The following is a 24405-nucleotide window of genomic DNA, read 5'->3' on the forward strand; positions in this document are numbered from 1 at the left end:
TGGGTGTTCCTGTGTAGTCCTAAAACAGGCGGATTTATGAAGTCATAAGACATGGGCTCCCGAGTGGCGCAGCGGTCTAAAGCATCACTACAGACCCTGGTTCGATCCCGGGCTGTATCACAGCCGGCCGTGATCCGGAGTCCCATAGGGCGGCGCACAATTGGCCCATTGTCGCCCGGGTTAGGGGAGGGTTTGGCCGGGGTAGGCCGTAATTGTAAAATAATAATTTGTTCTTAATTGACTTGCCTAGTTAAATTAAGGTTAAATAAAATGTTTATAAACACAGGCTGATTATAGAGTGAGGTGAGAAGACAGGCTGATTATAGAGTGAGGTGAGAAGACAGGCTGATTATAGAGTGAGGTGAGAAGACAGGCTGATTGTAGAGTGAGGTGAGAAGACAGGCTGATTGTAGAGTGAGGTGAGAAGACAGGCTGATTATAGAGTGAGGTGAGAAGACAGGCTGATTGTAGAGTGAGGTGAGAAGACAGGCTGATTATAGAGTGAGGTGAGAAGACAGGCTGATTATAGAGTGAGGTGAGAAGACAGGCTGATTGTAGAGTGAGGTCAGAAGACAGGCTGATTGTAGAGTGAGGTGAGAAGACAGGCTGATTGTAGAGTGAGGTGAGAAGACAGGCTGATTGTAGAGTGAGGTGAGAAGACAGGCTGATTATAGAGTGAGGTGAGAAGACAGGCTGATTATAGAGTGAGGTGAGAAGACAGGCTGATTGTAGAGTGAGGTGAGAAGACAGGCTGATTGTAGAGTGAGGTGAGAAGACAGGCTGATTATAGAGTGAGGTGAGAAGACAGGCTGATTATAGAGTGAGGTGAGAAGACAGGCTGATTGTAGAGTGAGGTCAGAAGACAGGCTGATTATAGAGTGAGGTGAGAAGACAGGCTGATTATAGAGTGAGGTCAGAAGACAGGCTGATTGTAGAGTGAGGTGAGAAGACAGGCTGATTATAGAGTGAGGTGAGAAGACAGGCTGATTATAGAGTGAGGTGAGAAGACAGGCTGATTCTAGAGTGAGGTCAGAAGACAGGCTGATTGTAGAGTGAGGTCAGAAGACAGGCTGATTATAGAGTGAAGTGAGAAGACAGGCTGATTATAGAGTGAGGTCAGAAGACAGGCTGATTATAGAGTGAAGTGAGAAGACAGGCTGATTGTAGAGTGAGGTCAGAAGACAGGCTGATTGTAGAGTGAGGTCAGAAGACAGGCTGATTGTAGAGTGAGGTGAGAAGACAGGCTGATTATAGAGTGAGGTGAGAAGACAGGCTGATTATAGAGTGAGGTGAGAAGACAGGCTGATTATAGAGTGAGGTGAGAAGACAGGCTGATTATAGAGTGAGGTGAGAAGACAGGCTGATTGTAGAGTGAGGTCAGAAGACAGGCTGATTGTAGAGTGAGGTGAGAAGACAGGCTGATTGTAGAGTGAGGTGAGAAGACAGGCTGATTATAGAGTGAGGTCAGAAGACAGGCTGATTGTAGAGTGAGGTGAGAAGACAGGCTGATTATAGAGTGAGGTGAGAAGACAGGCTGATTGTAGAGTGAGGTGAGAAGACAGGCTGATTGTAGAGTGAGGTCAGAAGACAGGCTGATTGTAGAGTGAGGTGAGAAGACAGGCTGATTATAGAGTGAGGTGAGAAGACAGTCTGATTATAGAGTGAGGTGAGAAGACAGGCTGATTATAGAGTGAGGTGAGAAGACAGGCTGATTATAGAGTGAGGTGAGAAGACAGGCTGATTATAGAGTGAGGTGAGAAGACAGGCTGATTGTAGAGTGAGGTCAGAAGACAGGCTGATTGTAGAGTGAGGTGAGAAGACAGGCTGATTGTAGAGTGAGGTGAGAAGACAGGCTGATTATAGAGTGAGGTCAGAAGACAGGCTGATTGTAGAGTGAGGTGAGAAGACAGGCTGATTATAGAGTGAGGTGAGAAGACAGGCTGATTGTAGAGTGAGGTGAGAAGACAGGCTGATTGTAGAGTTAGGTCAGAAGACAGGCTGATTGTAGAGTGAGGTGAGAAGACAGGCTGATTATAGAGTGAGGTGAGAAGACAGGCTGATTATAGAGTGAGGTGAGAAGACAGGCTGATTGTAGAGTGAAGTGAGAAGACAGGCTGATTATAGAGTGAGGTCAGAAGACAGGCTGATTATAGAGTGAAGTGAGAAGACAGGCTGATTGTAGAGTGAGGTCAGAAGACAGGCTGATTGTAGAGTGAGGTCAGAAGACGGGCTGATTGTAGAGTGAGGTCAGAAGACAGGCTGATTGTAGAGTGAGGTCAGAAGACGGGCTGATTGTAGAGTGAGGTGAGAAGACAGGCTGATTGTAGAGTGAGGTCAGAAGACAGGCTGATTGTAGAGTGAGGTGAGAAGACAGGCTGATTGTAGAGTGAGGTCAGAAGACAGGCTGATTGTAGAGTGAGGTGAGAAGACAGGCTGATTGTAGAGTGAGGTGAGAAGACAGGCTGATTGTAGAGTGAGGTCAGAAGACAGGCTGATTGTAGAGTGAGGTCAGAAGACAGGCTGATTATAGAGTGAGGTCAGAAGACAGGCTGATTATAGAGTGAGGTCAGAAGACAGGCTGATTATAGAGTGAAGTGAGAAGACAGGCTGATTATAGAGTGAGGTCAGAAGACAGGCTGATTATAGAGTGAAGTGAGAAGACAGGCTGATTATAGAGTGAGGTCAGAAGACAGGCTGATTGTAGAGTGAGGTGAGAAGACAGGCTGATTGTAGAGTTAGATCAGAAGACAGGCTGATTGTAGAGTGAGGTGAGAAGACAGGCTGATTGTAGAGTGAGGTCAGAAGACAGGCAGATTATAGAGTTGTGAAGAACAGAGAGAACAGAAAAGGAGAGAGTGAATGTGGTGTCCCAAATCGCACCCTATTCCCTATATAGTGCACTACGTTTTACCTGCTCTATATAGGGAATAGGGTGCCATTTGGGACACCTGTGACGTGTTGTGTCTCCTGTCTCTCTGTCACGACTGCAGCAGTTGAAGTTCATGCACACCCCACACCAGTTCCTTCTACTCAGCAGTCCTCCTGCCAAAGAGTCCAACTTCAGAGCTGCCAAAAACATCTTTGGGAGTACCTTCGCTTTCCAGTATGTTCCCCCTTTTTTTAATCATATATATATAACAGGGAGGGGGGGGGGGGGCGTTTAGTACAAAACCAGTTAACTTTGATAAACAACTAGAAATAACTAGATTTGTTGGGTCATTTTAAGAAAGCTAAATATAGAGATTTGTTTTTGGTTGTTGAGTCAATTTAGACCATGCCCATTTCAAGTTTAACTATCAAAAAAAAATATATATATATACATGTTATTTCAGGATATGTTGGTAACGTTAGCTGGTCTTCCTTTGTATCATTTCATATGCTCATGAAGGCACACAGTGCACTCACTGTTTTTGAAGTTTTTTTTTAAAAATCTTACACTTGTTTTAAAAGTACTTCAGTCGTGTACACTATGTTTCTGAAACATGTTGTTTTTAAAATCACTGCTATTTTCAGTTGGAGAATGAACTTTTATTTGATGAACACAGTAGATCATGTATTGGATAATTAATAATGACCTTTTCTCTGTTCAGTGGTTCTCACATAGAAAATTGGCACTCCATTTTGCGAAACGGTTTGGTGGTTGCATCCAACACAAGACTTCAGGTAAAAAAAAAATAATATATATATATATATCTTCAAATCCAATAATTGTTTATCAGCCTTTTACAAAGCACAATCTGTGATTTCAACTGCCTGAGACTACTATGTATGGTAAACAGTAGGTCTGAGTAAATGTATTAACCCTTCAAGACCTGAACACAAACAGCATTCACTCCAAACCACACTGTTACTAGAGCTGTGATGACACCAGTATTGATGACACCAGTATTGATGACACCAGTATTGATGACACCAGTATTGATGACACCAGTATTGATGACACCAGTATTGATGACACCAGTATTGATGACACCAGTATTGATGACACCAGTATTGATGACACCAGTATTGATGACACCAGTATTGATGACACCAGTATTGCAATATTTTTTCTCGAGACAAAAAATGAAAACATGAAGCAGACAAAAACCCGTTGGTTCTTTTAAAAAGCTGCGGTATGTAATATATATTAGTATGTAATATATATTAGTATGTAATATATATTAGTATGTAATATATATTAGTATGTAGCCTGGATAATAAATACATGTAACTGTGGATGACAATGTGTTTGTTACCAACATTAAAGCCGTTTTTCCTAAAAACAAGTTAAATCTGCTTTGTGTTTTGTATCGCGATACTGGTATGGTCACGGCCCTAACCGTTACCATACATATTTAAAATATGTTGCATATAATTTTGCACGTTATCTCTGCAGACCAAACGCCTCTAATAGTTGTGGTTGTTGTCTGTCGGCAGCTCCATGGCGCCATCTACGGGAGTGGGATCTATATCAGCCCAATGTCAAGCATATCATTTGGTTACTCAGGTACCCAGAAAACCTACAGGAACTTTGTAATTCATTGTAACAGGTAGACTCAGCGAAATGACGTTGACACTAACAGCGCCACAGATATTGAGATGAGCGAGATGCAAGACTTCGCTGTCACGCAGTATCTGTACGGTTTGGCTTTAAGAGAGGTTACAGCGTGGTCGCCAGGGCACCAAAACAGAGGAACAAGTTGAGCCTTGCGCTTCAACGCTCTTAGTAGTTGCGGAAATTGACCCCCCCTTATGCTATTTACTTTGTGCATCTGTCATATCGCTGAGCCTTTAATACGTGAATGACAAGTTATGTGACTGAGTCTGTTGTCCTACCAGAGTAGTTAAAGTTATGTGTGACTGAGTCTGTTGTCCTACCAGAGTAGTTAAAGTTATGTGATGACTGAGTCTGTTGTCCTACCAGTGTAGTTAAAGTTATGTGTGACTGAGTCTGTTGTCCTACCAGAGTAGTTAAAGTTATGTGATGACTGAGTCTGTTGTCCTACCAGAGTAGTTAAAGTTATGTGATGACTGAGTCTGTTGTCCTACCAGAGTAGTTAAAGTTATGTGATAACTGAGTCTGTTGTCCTACCAGAGTAGTTAAAGTTATGTGATGACTGAGTCTGTTGTCCTACCAGAGTAGTTAAAGTTATGTGATGACTGAGTCTGTTGTCCTACCAGAGTAGTTAAAGTTATGTGATGACTGAGTCTGTTGTCCTACCAGAGTAGTTAAAGTTATGTGTGACTGAGTCTGTTGTCCTACCAGAGTAGTTAAAGTTATGTGATGACTGAGTCTGTTGTCCTACCAGAGTAGTTAAAGTTACAATGTAACAGTTCAACTCTGCAGTACGTGAACCAAGACACTGTGACCAATGTTCTTTCTGCACAATAAAGTCAAGATTTATTTACTCTCCTGTTTAGTTTTTAAAATGTTTTTTTAAAAACGTGCCCCGTTTTCAGAGCATAGCAGTGTCTGATTTGAAGACCAAATGTTGTCCTGATTGTTATTATAACATCTCTCCCATTCAGGGATGAACAAAAAACAGCTGAAAGTTACTTCGAAGGACGAAACTGCTACAAACAAGAGCAACTTACAGGTAATCATAATGAAAACTCCCCAAAACTTCTGTATAGTGCAGTGTTAAAACTGGTGTAAAATGGAGGGAAACGAACGTTGTAGTAAAACTGGTGTAAACTGGGGGAAATGAACGTTGTATTCACTTCTGTACAGTGTTAAAACTGGTGTTAACTGGGGGAAATGAACGTTGTGGTAAAACTGGTGTTAACTGGGGGAAATGAACGTTGTGGTAAAACTGGTGTAAACTGGGGGAAATGAACGTTGTATTCACTTCTGTACAGTGTTAAAACTGGTGTTAACTGGGGGAAATGAACGTTGTGGTAAAACTGGTGTTAACTGGGGGAAATGAACGTTGTATTCACTTCTGTATGGTGGTAAAACTGGTGTTAACTGGGGGAAATGAACGTTGTATTCACTTCTGTACGGTGTTAAAACTGGTGTAAACTGGGGGAAATGAACGTTGTGGTAAAACTGGTGTTAACTGGGGGAAATGAACGTTGTGGTAAAACTGGTGTTAACTGGGGGAAACGAACGTTGTGGTAAAACTGGTGTTAACTGGGGGAAACGAACGTTGTGGTAAAACTGGTGTTAACTGGGGGAAACGAACGTTGTGGTAAAACTGGTGTAAACTGGGGGAAACGAACGTTGTATTCACTAGAGTTGTGTCCTTTTGCAGTCAACAAAGAAAGGCCAGCAGCCCCAGTTTTTGCAAAGTCGGAACCTGAAGTGCATAGCCTTATGTGAAGGTACGTATGTGTGCTCTGTGCTGGAGTAACCACAGAACAACCATGGAGACATGAACTTATAACACATAGTGTCTTCAGAATGTTTTCACACCCCCGGGACTTCTTCCACATTTTGTTTTGGTACAGTCTGAATTTAAAATGGATAACATTTTTTTTTTTAAATAATGTTTTCTTCTTTTTAAATGTATTTTTTATAAATGTCACTGGCCTATACACAATTACCCATAATGTCAAAGTGGAATTATGTTTTTCGAAATGTGTTACAAATTCATTTAAAAAAATGAAAAGCTGAAATGTCTTGTGTCAATAAGTATTCAACCCCTTTGTTATGGCAAGAAATAATATGTTCAGGAGTTTAAAAAAAAGTGTTTCACAAGTCACATAATAAGTTGCATGGTCTCACTATGTGTGCAATAATAGTGTTTAAAACATGATATCTCATCTCTGTACCCCACACATCTAATCATATGTAAGGTCCCTCAGTCGAGCAGTGAATTACAAACACTGATTCAACTAAAAAGACCAGGGAGATTTCTCTATGCCTCGCAAAGAAGGGCACCTATTGGTAGATGGGTAAAAATTAAATAACAAGCAGAAATTTAATATCCCTTTGAACATGGTGAAGTTATTAATTACACTTTGGATGGTGTATCAACACACCCAGTCACTATAAAGACACAGCCGTCCTTCCTAACTCAGTTGCCGGAGAGGAAGGAAACCGCTTAGAGATTTCACCATGAGGCCAATGGTGACTTTAAAACAGTTACAGAGTTTATTGGCTGTGATAGGAGACAACTGAGGATGGATCAACAACATTGTAGTTATTCCACAATACTAACCTAAATGACAAGAGAGAAAAGAAAGAAGCAAGTACGGGATTAAAAGTATTCCAAAATATGCATCCTGTTTGCAACAAAGTAATACTGCCCCCAAAATGTGGCGAAGCCATTCATTTTTTTTGTCCTGAATATAAAGTGTTATGTTTGGGGGAAATCCAATACAACAAATTACTGAGTACCACTCTACATATTTTCAAGCATAGTGTTGGCTGCATCATGTTATGAAAAGCTTGTAATTGTTAAGGACTGGGGAGTTTTTCAGGATAAAAAAGAAACGGAATGGAGCTAAGCACAGACATAATTCTAGAGGAAAACCTGGTTCAGTCTGCTTTCCACCAGACACTGGGAGATGAATTCACCTTTCAGCAGGACAATAACCTAAATCAAATTTTATGTAATCCATTTTGAATTCAGGTTGTAACGCAACAAAATGTGGAATAAGTGGCTACACTTTCTGAAGCCACAGCATGTGAACTCTATTTTAATATATGTGTATATAAAGAGTTTATTTCCAAAATGAAATATTTCACATCTCTGACTTTTTCATCAAAGTATTGCTTACCTGTGTGTACAATATTCCTATTCACAGATTTTTTTAAAATTCATATTTTCAAATATGTATTCAAATGGTTTTTTTTTCACAAAACGCTACAGATGTATGTAGGATCTTAATTTGAGCCAGTATGCTACGTCATGAAAATAATCCCGCAGCAACAGGAAGTGTGAATTATGTGGATTATAATTAAGGTTTGACATTTCTTTTTAAGGACAAATAAAGTCTTACATTTTAAAGTGGAAATTATAACTTTAGAAGCCTTTTTTAAACATTGAATACACTACAAGGTTGCATTTCCTACTGTGCAAGGAAATTCTCAGCAACAAAAATGATCAAATTAAAATCCTACATCTGAATAGATCCATTGTGTAGCTGGAATAGAATGCTGGTTTCCTGTATAATTGACTGGGATATTGTCTTCATCTTAAGATGAATGCATTAACTATAAGTCACTCAGGATAAGCACATCTGCTAGATGTAAATGTTTTGCATACAGATCTCATTACTGTATTGAATTGGGAAATAAATTATTACAAATGTATTATTTGAACAGTTCTTTATTTAAAATGTAGTTATTTGTTACATTTGACTGTGTAAAACCGAGCAGTACTACTTATTTCTCTGAGAGTGAGGTGGATGTACCGTATAGAGTTTTGCCAAACAAAATGATTATTTGTCTCTCTGAAATTAAACCAAGTGTTACGATTTTAAACAAACACAACTGTCATTGAACAAACACCATGCCATGATTAGATAGTGTGGGGGGGGGGGGACGGACAGACAAGATAACATTTCAGAATTTCTTTAAACAATAAATGTTAATTTACTAAATAAATCAACATTTCTGAAAATGAATATATAGCATTGATTTTGCAATAAACTCTTTGTCCTCTTCCAGTAATAACATCCCCTGACCTGCACAAACACGGAGACATCTGGGTCGTTCCCAACACTGATCATGTCTGTACACGCTTCTTCTTCGTGTAAGTAGGCTTAAACAGTATTCCTTGCAGTAGTTATTGGACAGTATGCCCTTTATTGACATCCCTTACAGTCGTCTCCAATTCATAAAAACAGACCAGGGGTTAGGGTAGTAGATTAGCGGTTAGGGTAGTAGATTAGGGGTTAGGGTAGTAGACTAGGGTTAGGGTAGTAGACTAGGGGTTAGGGTAGTAGACTAGGGGTTAGGGTAGTAGACTAGGGGTTAGGGTAGTAGACTAGGGGTTAGGGTAGTAGACTAGGGGTTAGGGTAGTAGACTAGGGGTTAGGGTAGTAGATTAGGGGTTAGGGTAGTAGATTAGGGGTTAGGGTAGTAGACTAGGGGTTAGGGTAGTAGACTAGGGGTTAGGGTAGTAGACTAGGGGTTAGGGTAGTAGACTAGGGGTTAGGGTAGTAGACTAGGGGTTAGGGTAGTAGACTAGGGGTTAGGGTAGTAGACTAGGGGTTAGGGTAGTAGACTAGGGGTTAGGGTAGTAGATTAGGGGTTAGGGTAGTAGACTAGGGGTTAGGGTAGTAGACTAGGGGTTAGGGTAGTAGACTAGGGTTAGGGTAGTAGACTAGGGTAGTAGATTAGGGTAGTAGACTAGGGGTTAGGGTAGTAGATTAGGGGAGTAGATTAGGGTAGTAGCCTAGGGGTTAGGGTAGTAGACTAGGGGTTAGGGTAGTAGACTAGGGGTTAGGGTAGTAGACTAGGGGTTAGGGTAGTAGATTAGGGGTTAGGGTAGTAGACTAGGGGTTAGGGTAGTAGATTAGGGGTTAGGGTAGTAGACTAGGGGTTAGGGTAGTAGACTAGGCGTTAGGGTAGTAGACTAGGGGTTAGGGTAGTAGATTAGGGGTTAGGGTAGTAGACTAGGGGTTAGGGTAGTATATTAGGGTAGTAGATTAGGGTAGTAGACTAGGGGTTAGGGTAGTAGACTAGGGGTTAGGGTAGTAGACTAGGGGTTAGGGTAGTAGATTAGGGTAGTAGATTAGGGGTTAGGGTAGTAGACTAGGGGTTAGGGTAGTAGACTAGGGGTTAGGGTAGTAGACTAGGGGTTAGGGTAGTAGATTAGGGGTTAGGGTAGTAGACTAGGGGTTAGGGTAGTAGACTAGGGGTTAGGGTAGTAGACTAGGGTTAGGGTAGTAGACTAGGGGTTAGGGTAGTAGACTAGGGGTTAGGGTAGTAGACTAGGGTTAGGGTAGTAGATTAGGGGTTAGGGTAGTAGATTAGGGGTTTAGGGTAGTAGACTAGGGGTTAGGGTAGTAGACTAGGGGTTAGGGTAGTAGACTAGGGGTTAGGGTAGTAGACTAGGGGTTAGGGTAGTAGACTAGGGGTTAGGGTAGTAGACTAGGGGTTAGGGTAGTAGACTAGGGGTTAGGGTAGTAGATTAGGGGTTAGGGTAGTAGATTAGGGGTTAGGGTAGTAGACTAGGGGTTAGGGTAGTAGACTAGGGGTTAGGGTAGTAGACTAGGGGTTAGGGTAGTAGACTAGGGGTTAGGGTAGTAGATTAGGGGTTAGGGTAGTAGACTAGGGGTTAGGGTAGTAGACTAGGGGTTAGGGTAGTAGACTAGGGGTTAGGGTAGTAGACTAGGGGTTAGGGTAGTAGACTAGGGTAGTAGATTAGGGTAGTAGACTAGGGGTTAGGGTAGTAGATTAGGGGAGTAGATTAGGGTAGTAGCCTAGGGGTTAGGGTAGTAGACTAGGGGTTAGGGTAGTAGACTAGGGGTTAGGGTAGTAGACTAGGGGTTAGGGTAATAGACTAGGCGTTAGGGTAGTAGACTAGGGGTTAGGGTAGTAGACTAGGGGTTAGGGTAGTAGACTAGGGGTTAGGGTAGTAGATTAGGGGTTAGGGTAGTAGACTAGGGGTTAGGGTAGTAGACTAGGGGTTAGGGTAGTAGACTAGGGGTTAGGGTAGTATATTAGGGTAGTAGACTAGGGGTTAGGGTAGTAGATTAGGGTAGTAGACTAGGGGTTAGGGTAATAGACTAGGCGTTAGGGTAGTAGACTAGGGGTTAGGGTAGTAGACTAGGGGTTAGGGTAGTAGACTAGGGGTTAGGGTAGTAGATTAGGGGTTAGGGTAGTAGACTAGGGGTTAGGGTAGTAGACTAGGGGTTAGGGTAGTAGACTAGGGGTTAGGGTAGTATATTAGGGTAGTAGACTAGGGGTTAGGGTAGTAGATTAGGGTAGTAGACTAGGGGTTAGGGTAGTAGACTAGGGGTTAGGGTAGTAGATTAGGGTAGTAGATTAGGGGTTAGGGTAGTAGACTAGGGGTTAGGGTAGTAGACTAGGGGTTAGGGTAGTAGATTAGGGGTTAGGGTAGTAGACTAGGGGTTAGGGTAGTAGACTAGGGGTTTGGGTAGTAGACTAGGGGTTTGGGTAGTAGACTAGGGGTTTGGGTAGTAGACTAGGGGTTAGGGTAGTAGACTAGGGGTTAGGGTAGTAGACTAGGGGTTAGGGTAGTAGACTAGGGGTTAGGGTAGTAGATTAGGGGTTAGGGTAGTAGACTAGGAGTTAGGGTAGTAGACTAGGGGTTAGGGTAGTAGACTAGGGGTTAGGGTAGTAGACTAGGGGTTAGGGTAGTAGATTAGGGTAGTAGACTAGGGGTTAGGGTAGTAGATTAGGGTAGTAGACTAGGGGTTAGGGTAGTAGACTAGGGGTTAGGGTAGTAGATTAGGGTAGTAGATTAGGGGTAGGGTAGTAGACTAGGGGTTAGGGTAGTAGACTAGGGGTTAGGGTAGTAGATTAGGGGTTAGGGTAGTAGACTAGGGGTTAGGGTAGTAGACTAGGGGTTTGGGTAGTAGACTAGGGGTTTGGGTAGTAGACTAGGGGTTAGGGTAGTATATTAGGGTAGTAGACTAGGGGTTAGGGTAGTAGATTAGGGTAGTAGACTAGGGGTTAGGGTAGTAGACTAGGGGTTAGGGTAGTAGACTAGGGGTTAGGGTAGTAGATTAGGGTAGTAGATTAGGGGTTAGGGTAGTAGACTAGGGGTTAGGGTAGTAGACTAGGGGTTAGGGTAGTAGATTAGGGGTTAGGGTAGTAGACTAGGGGTTTGGGTAGTAGACTAGGGGTTTGGGTAGTAGACTAGGGGTTAGGGTAGTAGACTAGGGGTTAGGGTAGTAGACTAGGGGTTAGGGTAGTAGACTAGGGGTTAGGGTAGTAGACTAGGGTTAGGGTAGTAGATTAGGGGTTAGGGTAGTAGACTAGGAGTTAGGGTAGTAGACTAGGGGTTAGGGTAGTAGACTAGGGGTTAGGGTAGTAGACTAGGGGTTAGGGTAGTATATTAGGGTAGTAGATTAGGGTAGTAGACTAGGGGTTAGGGTAGTAGATTAGGGTAGTAGACTAGGGGTTAGGGTAGTAGACTAGGGGTTAGGGTAGTAGACTAGGGGTTAGGGTAGTAGATTAGGGGTTAGGGTAGTAGACTAGGGGTTAGGGTAGTAGACTAGGGGTTAGGGTAGTAGATTAGGGGTTAGGGTAGTAGACTAGGGGTTAGGGTAGTAGACTAGGGGTTTGGGTAGTAGACTAGGGGTTTGGGTAGTAGACTAGGGGTTAGGGTAGTAGACTAGGGGTTAGGGTAGTAGACTAGGGGTTAGGGTAGTAGATTAGGGGTTAGGGTAGTAGACTAGGAGTTAGGGTAGTAGACTAGGGGTTAGGGTAGTAAACTAGGGGTTAGGATAGTAGACTAGGGGTTAGGGTAGTAGACTAGGGTAGTAGATTAGGGTAGTAGACTAGGGGTTAGGGTAGTAGACTAGGGGTTAGGGTAGTAGACTAGGGGTTAGGGTAGTAGACTAGGGGTTAGGGTAGTAGACTAGGGGTTAGGGTAGTAGACTAGGGGTTAGGGTAGTAGATTAGGGTAGTAGATTAGGGGTTAGGGTAGTAGACTAGGGGTTTGGGTAGTAGGCTAGGGGTTTGGGTAGTAGACTAGGGGTTTGGGTAGTAGACTAGGGGTTTGGGTAGTAGACTAGGGGTTAGGGTAACAGACTTGGGGTTAAGGTAGAAGACTAGGGGTTAGGGTAGTAGACTAGGGGTTAGGGTAGTAGACTAGGAGTTAGGGTAGTAGACTAGGGGTTAGGGTAACAGACTAGGGGTTAGGGTAGTAGACTAGGGGTTAGGGTAGTAGACTAGGGGTTAGGGTAGTAGACTAGGGGTTAGGGTAACAGACTAGGGGTTAGGGTAACAGACTAGGGGTTAGGGTAACAGACTAGGGGTTAGGGTAACAGACTAGGGTTAGGGTAGTAGACTAGGGGTTAGGGTAGTAGACTAGGGGTTAGGGTAACAGACTAGGGGTTAGGGTAGTAGACTAGGGTTAAAGGTCCTTTAAAGAAAATAGATGTTTATCAAAGTGGTCTGTTATTAAAGAAATAACACAAGTGAATAAACATTTAAGTTTGACATTTTCCAAGAGTCTTATTAATAGCTAGAGTTCCCACAGGGAGTTTGTTCTATGGGGGTTGGTACTGAGAAGTGGTGTTCTTGTGTGATTCTTCTTCTGGTCCAGTTATGAAGATGGTCAGGTGGGGGATACGAGCATCAACACACAAGACGCTGGCATCCATCGAGAGATCCTACGAGTCATCGGCAACCAGACTGCCACGGGATGAACAACACAGCAATACTGCTGCCTCTCCTCCTCCACCTCTCAGCTCAAAGCTGGATTCTTTTTGAGCTGCGGAGGCCCGTTGTACAGTGTTTCCTTCCGATCAACGCAGGGGACACACAAACAACTTCAAAAGTTTGAAACCTCAGCACACATATGTACAACTGAAACACAACAAAACTGGAGGGAAAAAACACATTTTTGCTAAGTTTCTAAATACTATGAAGAATCCTGCTTTTCCTGAAGACACAGTACGTCTCTGTTTGACTGATTGGGACAATTTCATTTTTTGTAGAGAACGTTTAAAACGGTAAAACTCTTTGGTGAATATTTGAATATTTTGAGACTTTTTGCTAGTAGATATGGGCCTTTTCGGGGAAAAATAACTAGGAAAAAGTTCCTTCCTGTCTAGGAAAAAGGTCCTGGACCTTGTCTAGGAAAAAGGTCCTGGACCTTGTCTAGGAAAAAGGTCCTTCCTGTCTAGGAAAAGGTTCCTTCCTGTCTAGGAAAAGGTTCCTTCCTGTCTAGGTCCCATCCATCTGACCTGGTTTACTATAGAGTTGTACCTTTTTAAAGTACACTGTATACTGAAGGTGTTGATATGCACTGTTTCGTAATGTCATATATTTGTTCCCACAACTGGTTCATAACCTAAAAAACTACAAATTATTTTCCACTTGATTATTTTGTGTGTGTGTGTGTACATACACACAGTACCAGTCAAAGGTTTGGACACACCTACTCATTCCAGGGTTTTTCTTACTATGTTCTATATTGTAGAATAAGTGAAGATATCAAAACTATGAAATAACACATATGGAATCATGTAGAAACCAAAAGTGTTAAATACATCAAAATATTTTGAGAGAATCTTCAAAGTAGCCATCCTTTGCCTTGATGACATCGTTGCATTCTCTTGGCATTCTCTCAACCAGGTTCACCTGGAATGTTGGAAAAGCAATCTTGAAGGAGTTCCCACATATGCTGAGCACTTGGCCGCTTTTCCTTCACTCTGCTGTCCAACAAATCCCAAAGCATCTCAATTTGGTTGAGGTCAAGTGATTGTGGAGGCCAGGTCATCTGATGCAGCACTCCATCACTCTCCTTCTTGGTCAAATAGCCCTTGCACAGCCTGGAGGTGTGTTGGGTTATTGTCCCATTGAAAAACAAATGATAGTCCCACTAAGCCCAAACCAGATGGGACGGTGTATCGCTGCAGAATGCTGTGGTAGCCATGCTGGTTAAGTGTGCCTTGAATTCTAAATAAATCACTGACAGTGTCACCAGCAAAGCACCATCACACCTCCATGCGTCACGGTGGGAACCACACATGTAGAGATCAACCGTTCACCTACTCTGCGTCTCACAAAGCCACGGCAGTTGGAACCAAAAATCGAATTTGTACTCATCAGACCAAAGGCCAGATTTCCACCAGTCTAATGTCCATTGATCGTGTTTCTTGGCCCAAACAAGTCTCTTCTTCTTATCGGTGTCCTTTAGTACTGGTTTCTTTGCAACAATTCGACCATGAAGGCCTGATTCACTGACCTTCATGTCTTAAAGTAATGATGGACTGTCGTTTCTCTTTGCTTATTAGAGCTGTTCTTGCCAAATAGGTATTTTACCAAATAGGGCTATCTTCTGTATACCATGTCACAACAGAACTGATTGGTTCAAATGCATTAAGGAAATGCATTAAGGAAATAAATTCCACATTCACTTTTAACAAGGCATACCTGTTAATTGAAATTCATTCCAGGTGAAGCTGGTTGAGAGAATGCCTCATGAAGCTGGTTGAGAGAATGCCAAGAGTGTGCAACACTGTCATGGCAAATGATTTATTTAACACTGTTTTGGTTACTACATGATTCCATAGTTTTGATGTCGTCACTATTATTCTACAATGTAGAATAAAGAAAAACCCTTGAATGAGTAGGTGTGTCCAAACTTATGACTGGTACTGTGTATATATAACATGGAATGGTTACCAATATAACGTGTGTGTGTGTATATATGTATATGTATGTGTATATATGTGTGTATATATGTGTATATATATATATATGTGTATATATATGTGTATATATATATGTGTGTGTATATATGTGTGTATATATGTATATATATGTGTGTATATATGTATATGTATGTGTATGTATGTGTATATATATGTGTATATATGTGTATATATATGTGTATATATATGTGTATATATGTGTATATATATGTGTATATATATGTGTATATATATGTGTATATATATGTGTATATATATGTGTATATATATGTGTATATATATATGTGTATATATGTGTGTGTGTGTGTGTATGTATGTATATGTGTGTGTGTGTGTGTATACGTTATATTGGTAACCATTCCATGTAGACTGAGGCACACAGCAAAATAATGAGTAGAATCGACATTGAGGTCAGGATTCAATCAGGACTGCGGACGATCCGCATTTTAGTGCAGTTGACATTTTAAAGGTAATTTCCCATTCGAGGCTGACATCGGCAGTGTTTACTCAGGCCATCTCCTCGATCGTGGTAACATTGCCTTTAAATGGTGCATAACCCAAAATGGGCGGTTGGATTGAACCCGACTCTGGTGTAAGACCCTTCACTGACATGTCGTCAAAAAAATTTGCAGAAATGTATGCCGTGTTAATTTAGGAAGTAGATCCATTTCCTTCACATATCATAACCAAGAAATGTATATATTGGTTTCTTCTCCTTTTATAAGGGGGGCTACTGGTTTACAATGGGGAAGACTTTGATTGCAGTCAAGAATTTATACATATTACAGTATGGATGTGATCCATTTGTCAATTCACACAGTTTCACGCACGTACCACTCACAACCAGTTCCAACACCTATTTTCAAAAATAAATTTGATATTTGTACTTTTGATTTAAAACTATGGGTGGATTGTATAATCGACACCCCAATTTTAAAATAACATTTTAAAATAGTTTCCTTTTGTTCTGGGGCTTCAATACATATTAAGCATTGGTGTTTGCTGCTGTTGTTTATATATAAATATATTGCTGTGATTTTAATGACCAATCAGAGCTCAGATTGATGTATTCTAACCCTTATGTTCATTGTAAATGATATATTTCTAAGAATGGATGTTAGTTGACAGTAGACATTGGTCATAGAGGACACCAACCACTCTGTACATGATACAAGTCTTAAGTTTCCTAGCAAAAAAAACTGGTCATATATATTTTTTTTTTATAAAACAAAAATGAATGACTAATGATTTTACCATTTGAAATATATGTCAGGTTATTGTAACAAATATAAACACCGACGGGGAGTTAATTAGCAACACGTTCATTTTGTATTCCATAATTCAGTGGCCAAATCACATGAATATTGTTTTTAATACCGGTCGTTGGAATAGTAACACGAACCTGATCAGCACACAGGTGGACGTTGGTTTCGTGACTTTGGTTTATTAATTATTCCAAAGACGTTTTGTTACATGTTGTTCTTAATCTGTATTACTGACATTTTTATAAGGATATCTTTTTTGGAGTACCACAGTGTCATGTATCTAATGAAGAAGGGTATACTGTTGCAACTGGAAGCACATAAATCAAGTGCACCAAGGGATGACGTCATGAATATCAATTCAAATTTTAAAAAATTAAAAAAAAATTAAAAAGGAACTCAAAAGTACAAACTTAAGTCAAATATTTGACAGGAAATGTTAGTCAGTTGGAGATGTATATGATGGTCGTATACTTTGATTTTTGATCTCTTTTATGTGGATTGGTTTTTTCAAGTATTATGTTATTATGCTACTTATCATTTGGTGCCTTATAGACATGAATGAATGGTAATATAACAATGCATACTGAATATATTGTCACAACAAACAAGGCCAAATATTTTCTGTAATTTGAGTTTTAATGGCTTTTTCTTTATTCTTCAAATGAATTCAGCTTCTTTTTTTTGTGGGGGGGGGGGGGCTTTTTACAAGTTATGAAAATAGTAGCTTATGTACTTGTTTATGTTCAATAAATTTAAAAGAAGAAACCACAATTTGTTAATTTCTTTACTCCGAACGGTTTCTGTGAGTGGGAGATAAGGGGGGGGGGGGCTTTTTACAAGTTATGAAAATAGTAGCTTATGTACTTGTTTATGTTCAATAAATTTAAAAGAAGAAACCACAATTTGTTAATTTCTTTACTCCGAACGGTTTCTGTGAGTGGGAGATAAGGGGGGGGGGGGCTTTTTACAAGTTATGAAAATAGTAGCTTATGTACTTGTTTATGTTCAATAAATTTAAAAGAAGAAACCACAATTTGTTAATTTCTTTACTCCGAACGGTTTCTGTGAGTGGGAGATAAGGGGGGGGGGGGGCTTTTTACAAGTTATGAAAATAGTAGCTTATGTACTTGTTTATGTTCAATAAATTTAAAAGAAGAAACCACAATTTGTTAATTTCTTTACTCCGAACGGTTTCTGTGAGTGGGAGATAAGGAGGGGGGGGGGGGTATTTTTCAGTTATTTTATTACATCTTAAACTCTTATTTCTTAGTGTCGTTTTCTTTTGAGTGACAGCCTACAAAATAAAAATGTTGTCGTTTTTTTTAGCAAGTTAGCACGTAGGGCACACTGAGTGGTGGCACCTCGTTAGTATGTGTTACACTTATGCTGGTTACCATCTCGTTAGTGGTAAGATGGTTTCGGTGATATTTAAGAGTGGCTAGCCCAGTGCTCTTACGGTGGGTGTCATTACTACGGTGGGTGTCGTTACTACTGTGCGTGTCGTTACTACGGTGGGTGTCATTACTACGGCGGGTGTCATTACTACGGTGGGTGTCGTTACTACGGTGGGTGTCATTAGCACGGTGGGACACGCCCATGACTGTCTTTCAGAACCCCTCCTAAAACCTGTTTTGTTCTGATTATCAGTGACTGTTAAGTACCCCTTCTGTTTTAGTGATATTATTTGGTTTTCTTGTTGGAGAAACGTAACAATCTTCATTTCACAAGAGTTAACCTGAAGCAGCTGTGTGTACCACATGTATTTGTGACGTCTCTTTCTTCATTCTTGCATATCGGTAGTTGCGAGACACGCAGACGACATGTCAATAGATTCCTTTGACCTTCAGTTCATCCTGTAGACGTCTCAGGTAGTCGGGGTCAGGGTATCCATAGCTGGGAACCATAACAAAATAAACTTAAGTTCATAATGACTGTCATATCATAACGACTGTCCCCCATTTTGAGTTTGTACTTCCTATAATGGAATTTAAGGTAACGCTTCCATCTCGCAGATCTAATGCAGTATGATGCCGTTATAATGCATTGACAGACATGTTATGAGAATGTATAACCCCCTTTATAATTACGCAATAAGGCCCAGGGGGTGTGGTATATGGACAATATAGAAGGTTGGTGGCACCTTCATTGAGGAAAACGGGCTTTGTGGTAATGGCTGGAGCGAAATACATGGAATGATATCAAATACATCAAACATACGGTTTCCATTCCCTCCACTCCGTTCCAGCCATTATTATGAGCCAGCCTCCCCTGGCTGATTTAACATGACGCGACGCGGAGTGCCTGGACACTGCCCTTAGCCGTGGTATATTGGCCATATACCACAAACCCCCCTGAGTTGCCTTATTGCTATTATAAACTGGTTACCAATGTAATCAGAACAGTAAAAATACATGTTTTGTCACACCTGTTGTATACGGTCTGATATACCACGGCTGTCAACCAATCAGCATTCAAAGATCGGACCACCCAGTTTATAAAATGTCTTGTAATTGGCTCATTTATACGTGTAAGTCATGCATTACTACATGTAACCGTTCTACAGAATGGAGTGCATCCATCCATACTGTACTTACCAACTGGTGCCTCCGCTCCTGGAGGTTTTATGGTGGATGTCGTTCCACGTGACCATGTTTTCCATGCCTGTGGTGGAAGATCGGCCAATAGTGAACGTGAGTCGCTGGTCGAAGGCCCTCTTCAGGAGAGCCAGAACATTCCTGCCCTCTGAGGAATCTGGGAGATACGCTGTACGTGATGCACCCTGGTAAGTCTGACCTGGGTTGGGATGCTCCTCCTATGTGACCAAATCAGTATTAGTATAACATAAGAGGATCGACATGAGCAAGGCTTTGCGCATCTTGATCACGTAAAAGGGTGGGTGCTTGGGATTCTGGCCATCGTCTCGCTGAAGGAAGGACATTCGCTAGGAAGGATGAAAACTAGGGTAAGGATGAAAACTAGGAAGGATGAAAACTAGGAAAGGATGAAAAAATGCACAGCACTGCTAGTTATGTGCCCGTGGTAGAATAGTGGCTTTTTATGTAGTTTGAATGTTTAACTCGCTTACCTTCTGTATTCCACTTGGAATGTGGTACTGAATCACGATTGTTCCATACTTGTCATATCCAGACAAAGAGGATCTTTCCTGAGTAACAGCCATAGTCCCGCCCTTTGGCTGCGTCCCCTTCAGTTCCCCATAGACTGCCCCACAGGTTGGACAGACAGGTTTGGTCTTGAACGCTTTCTCCAGACAGCCTCTACAGAACGAGTGTTTACATGCCAACGTCTTCTTTCTGTCCTCTTTAATGGTGTCCAGACAAATCGGACATGACTCTTCTTCTTCGTCGTCCGATTGCTTGTTGCGTGTAGTACCAGAGGCTCGGGGGCTAACTCTCTGGGGTGTCAGGGGTCGTTGTGATGTCACAGGGGAACTGGAACCGTGCCGTAGAAAATCCTCCAACATCACAATGTGCATGTAGCGCCCTGTCACTGTAATATTGTCTTTACTGGGGCCTCCTTCAATCAAAAGTTCTGGAAACTGTCTCTGCAAGCTTTTGTAGTATTGTGGATCCAAACTGTAAGTCTGCACTTTCAGATCTGTAGCGAGTCTCTGATAGAACGTGACAAAGCGCTCTCTGGCGAAATGAACCCGAACCGAGTCTTTTCTGTGGCTTTCAAAGGTCACCACCATTTTGTCACAAAGTTTATGAATTAAGACATCTTCCCCTTGGATTCTCTTCAACTCCTTTGAGCATCTCTGTTGGATGAAATCCCAAACGGCTCCAACTATCGCCACTGGTTTCACTGGACTAGGTGACCGAAGACGCTGTAGGTGACGAAGAGGACTGTCTCTGAGATTGGGGGCGGCATATCTGTCTATACTTGACATCTTCACAAACAGGTCCTCTATTTCCTCAAATGATCCCCGCACTTCGTAATGCAAGGTTCCTGTAACGCGGTTACCACATCCAGTGAGAAGGTACTTCACCTGGTTGGGATCTTTGAAAGTGTTCGGATCTACAGTGAGAATGACGTCTGAAAATACCTGAAAAACATGAAGCGTTCAGCGAGTTCAATATGTAAATGAGTGTGACATAAATAGCACAATGATAGATGGCTCATTATGAGACCTTATCTGACCAAACCTGCACTGTAAAATACATCTAGTTCTTTCACCGTAATACTAATAAATAACTGGTTCCACAGACTCTTTGTTGTTTGTTTTTTTGTTTACTCAACTTTTCGGTCAAAGTGTTAGCTGAACTTAACATTTTTAGGCAAAAAAATTCAGTCAACTTTAAAAACACGTGTTCACTCAAATTGTCTCATATGTTCATTCAATTAGAAATTATCATTTACCAAAAAAAGAGGCTATGGACATAAGAGGCAGAGTTGCAAAGAAAAATACATATTTCAGACTGGCCAATAAAAAGAAAAGATTAAGATGGGCAAAAGAATACAGACACTGGACAGAGGAACTCTGCCTAGAAGGCCAGCATCCTGGAGTCGCCTCTTCACTGTTGACGTTGAGACTGGTGTTTTGCGGGTGCTATTTAATGAAGAAGCCAGTTAGGGACGTGTGAGGCGTCTGTTTCTCAAAACTAGACATAATAATGTACTTGTCCTTTTGCTCAGTTGTGCATTAGCTAACACAACGTGCCATTGGAAAACAGGAGTGATGGTTGCTGATAATGGGCCTCTGTACGCCTACGTAGATCAGCTGTTTCCAGCTACAATAGTCATTTACAACATTTAACAATGTCTACAATGTATTTCTGATCAATTCCATGTTATTTTAAAGAACAAAAAAAAATTGTTTTTCTTTCATAAACAAGGACATTTCTATGTGATGCCAAACTTTTGAACGGTAGTGTATATGTTAAAAGCACTGTGTGTTTGTAACCAGTGCTTCACTTGGACTGAAATAGGTTCCGGTACTTATTTTGGATGCCGGTTCTGTTTATATATAGATGCGGGAGCTCCACAACACTTTTGAGCTAATATTCTATAAGAGTAACAGGAACTCTAGCAGTAGAAAATGTTATGTACCGGTCAAGAACCGCGTGTAGTAACGTTACCTTTTTTTTTTTTTAGTTAAGATGCTTAAATAATAATGTATAGTTTTATGAATCAACACGTTTTAAATTGACTGAAGTGGTGCCAAGTTTTCTGAAATTAGAGCTAAATATTTTTAGTTCAGGTAACACTTGGCCCAAAACGTCCAGTATAGAAAATAAAAGAGTTACTTAATAATAATTTGTTGAAACAACTAGATTTGTGGGTGTTTTCTTTTACAGTGTGGCTAAAACTGGTTTCCACCTGCATTTTGATGAACAACTACAGTCTATCACGAGGCAATACACCTGGGTTGGGTTTCGCTAAAAGCATGGTAGCACTAAAATCATATTTCGTGCATTTACTTTCAATGGAATTAATATGATATTAGTGCTCCGATGAACCATTTCGGTCTACCATAGAGCTCGATGGAGCCAAAACGGACTCAAATCCACACGGCCAAGTATGCAGACTCAACCACGTCGACTGTAAGGTAACGTTACACTGTGTATCATTTGGGAATCTTCGATTACATAAATGAGTAGATTTAAATGTAATGAGCCAGTTTGAATGCGTTTTAACTACAAATACTAATTCATATAGGCTAGATTAGAATGTTGTTTTTAGGGTACACATACATACCACTTTCAATACCTCTTTCAATGACGCATTTGCCATGGTGCAAGTATGTTGTGCGTCCTTCGTTGCTATGAGGTAGAGCCAACTAACTTTCCTGTTCCCGGGGGTCGCTAAATCTACTTCTGCAGTATATAGGAACAAATTATGAAGGCTATATTGTCTTTACCGTAGCAATCTATATGATCGATGTCCGTCGTTTATTCTTGAGTCGCATTCAGCATTTTTCAAATTTGAAACCGATCCTAAACTGTCCAACAACCATTTAGTTTCGTTTTGATAAAGGGGAGTGATGTCTTGTGTTAATCCCAGATCAGCTGCTCCGCTTGTCTTCGTCCGCTAGAGGACAGTAGAACACTGTATATACACTCTTCACAGAGACGCCACTACTTCTCTTTAAGCAAAATGGTGCTTGTACTCCACAGAAGTGACAGCAGGGATCGTCATCATTTCTATTTACACTGGGATCATATTTGTTTAACATTGCTTTCATTGATTATTTCGTCGATGCGCTACAATGCTAAATCACATAGCCTTACACATGTTTTAAATTCGGGTAAAGATAGTTGACATATTAGATGGGCTAGAATTGAATGTCATTTGGATAAACCAGCATCCCACAAACAAAACATCATATGAAACTATATTTCATGATCTGTATGAGAGTTTCTCTTATCTATGTTTTTATTTTTTATTTTTTTAGTAATCAAATCTGATAAACCCGCAATATTGGCAACACTGAGAGACAGATCTCTGTATGCAAATCAGCTGTTTTGGTGACACACTTTTTCTATTCTGGCCGGTAATGATATGGTGCTCTCAGTAACTTAAAATTAATGATACGGTACTCGACTAAGAGTGAGGCTCTGCAATTGAATCGGCGCAGTATTCACAGACACGCCACCTGCACTAGGACTGCCACTGAATGAAAGACTCTAAATTAAGTCTCCATATAAGAAGACGAGAGCACAGAGATTTTAGGCAGCATTTCAAAAAAAAAAATTGGAGACTGCCTGACGGGAACAGAGATCACAGTATGTATGTTTGTAGCCTATTGTATACATGCCGCATACATGCCGCGGGCGGTTTAGACTGTGGAGCATGGGACTATTGCAATGGATGGAGTCGGAAAGATTACGAGTTGAGTTTTGAAAGGGACAATTTTATCCTCAAGGTTTATTTAGCATATTCAGATTCGTTGAAGCCTAATTGTCTTTTAATAACCTCAAAATTGTTTTTGTGTTGTTCTCAAATGTCTGCAATTTCTGTATTGTAGTAATAACATGAAGTATTTTTTAACAATGTGTTATGTTGTGATTCTATTCGGTAGTATTTTGTCATTTTAATCCTGATAATGCCATCCTATGTGATCATACTTTTAGAGAGCGCTGTAGACTTTTTTTCATCGTTTTTAAAAAAAATACTAGCTATTAAATTATAATAATTTATAAAATTATGTAACATGCTTTATACCACTTGTTTGTAAGGAAAAAAAAATACTATATTTCAATTGAAAGGATGTGAATTCTTTAATAAATCTAAATGTTTGGTCAATAGTTGATTTTATAATTAATATTTTGTGCTTAAAGAATACATGCATTAAAATACCACAAATATAAATCAATCTTCTGTTTATGTCAATGTCATACCTCAAATGCAAACGGAACTTGAGAAAACCTTAGCACAAATGTCAAGGTATAGTACCTTGTTACCGAAAATGTGCTAGTTATCGGTAACAAATATTTTGGTTGGCAAAATAAAAAAAATATTTAAGCCATTCATTTGAATGGCGTCATTGTACTGTACCTCTATATTGCATACTGCATAATGAATATGGAAATAACAACGGATATATTTCAGGACAGTAACCTTAATTTCTAAATAAATAAGCTACAATATAATGAAACAATCTTGTCATGTATTTATCTCCAAATAATATGTATCTACATTAAAGACATATTACTTAAACTTTTCATTTTGATTTGTTGATAAATTATTAGCCTGTAATATTATTAATTATTAGAACAATTATTGTTATTATCATTAATGTATCATTATTATTCAGCCGTTTTAACAATTGAAAATCCAAGATAATAAAAATTGAAAATCAAAGATATCAAAAGCATACGCGATATGGACA

General features: G+C 40.5%; 2 protein-coding genes across 6 annotated transcripts in view; one reads left to right on the plus strand and one right to left on the minus strand.

Annotated features, from left to right (window-relative positions):
* Positions 1–13461, plus strand: part of LOC109879538 (protein mono-ADP-ribosyltransferase PARP8) — an 83919-nt gene extending 70458 nt beyond the window's left edge. For all 3 annotated transcript variants that reach the window (XM_031829572.1, XM_031829569.1, XM_031829571.1), the window contains 7 exons: positions 2991–3103; positions 3591–3663; positions 4420–4489; positions 5512–5579; positions 6237–6306; positions 8600–8684; positions 13176–13461. In XM_031829572.1, coding sequence (XP_031685432.1) covers positions 2991–3103; positions 3591–3663; positions 4420–4489; positions 5512–5579; positions 6237–6306; positions 8600–8684; positions 13176–13278 — 582 coding nt within the window. In that variant the 3' untranslated portion in view covers positions 13279–13461. The remainder of the gene's footprint in view (positions 1–2990; positions 3104–3590; positions 3664–4419; positions 4490–5511; positions 5580–6236; positions 6307–8599; positions 8685–13175) is intronic.
* Positions 13462–17003: 3542 nt separating this feature from the next.
* On the minus strand, positions 17004–22561 carry si:dkey-3h3.3 (RING_Ubox and Deltex_C domain-containing protein). 3 transcript variants are annotated; one of them, XM_020471709.2, is made up of 4 exons: positions 22435–22561; positions 19642–20619; positions 19151–19368; positions 17004–18449 (listed from the first exon to the last, which is right to left on the minus strand). In XM_020471709.2, exons 2-4 carry the CDS (start codon positions 20461–20463, stop codon positions 18380–18382), a joined length of 1110 nt encoding a protein of 369 aa, XP_020327298.1. In that variant the 5' UTR covers positions 20464–20619; positions 22435–22561; the 3' UTR covers positions 17004–18379. The 3 variants fall into 3 exon arrangements, with proteins under 3 accessions (XP_020327298.1, XP_031685433.1, XP_020327297.1); XM_031829573.1 differs by having other exon boundaries at positions 19642–21123; positions 22435–22554; XM_020471708.2 differs by having other exon boundaries at positions 22272–22550.
* Positions 22562–24405: the final 1844 nt, after the last annotated feature.

Source organism: Oncorhynchus kisutch, linkage group LG8 (genome assembly GCF_002021735.2).
Source record: "Oncorhynchus kisutch isolate 150728-3 linkage group LG8, Okis_V2, whole genome shotgun sequence".
Lineage (NCBI taxonomy): Eukaryota > Metazoa > Chordata > Actinopteri > Salmoniformes > Salmonidae > Oncorhynchus > Oncorhynchus kisutch.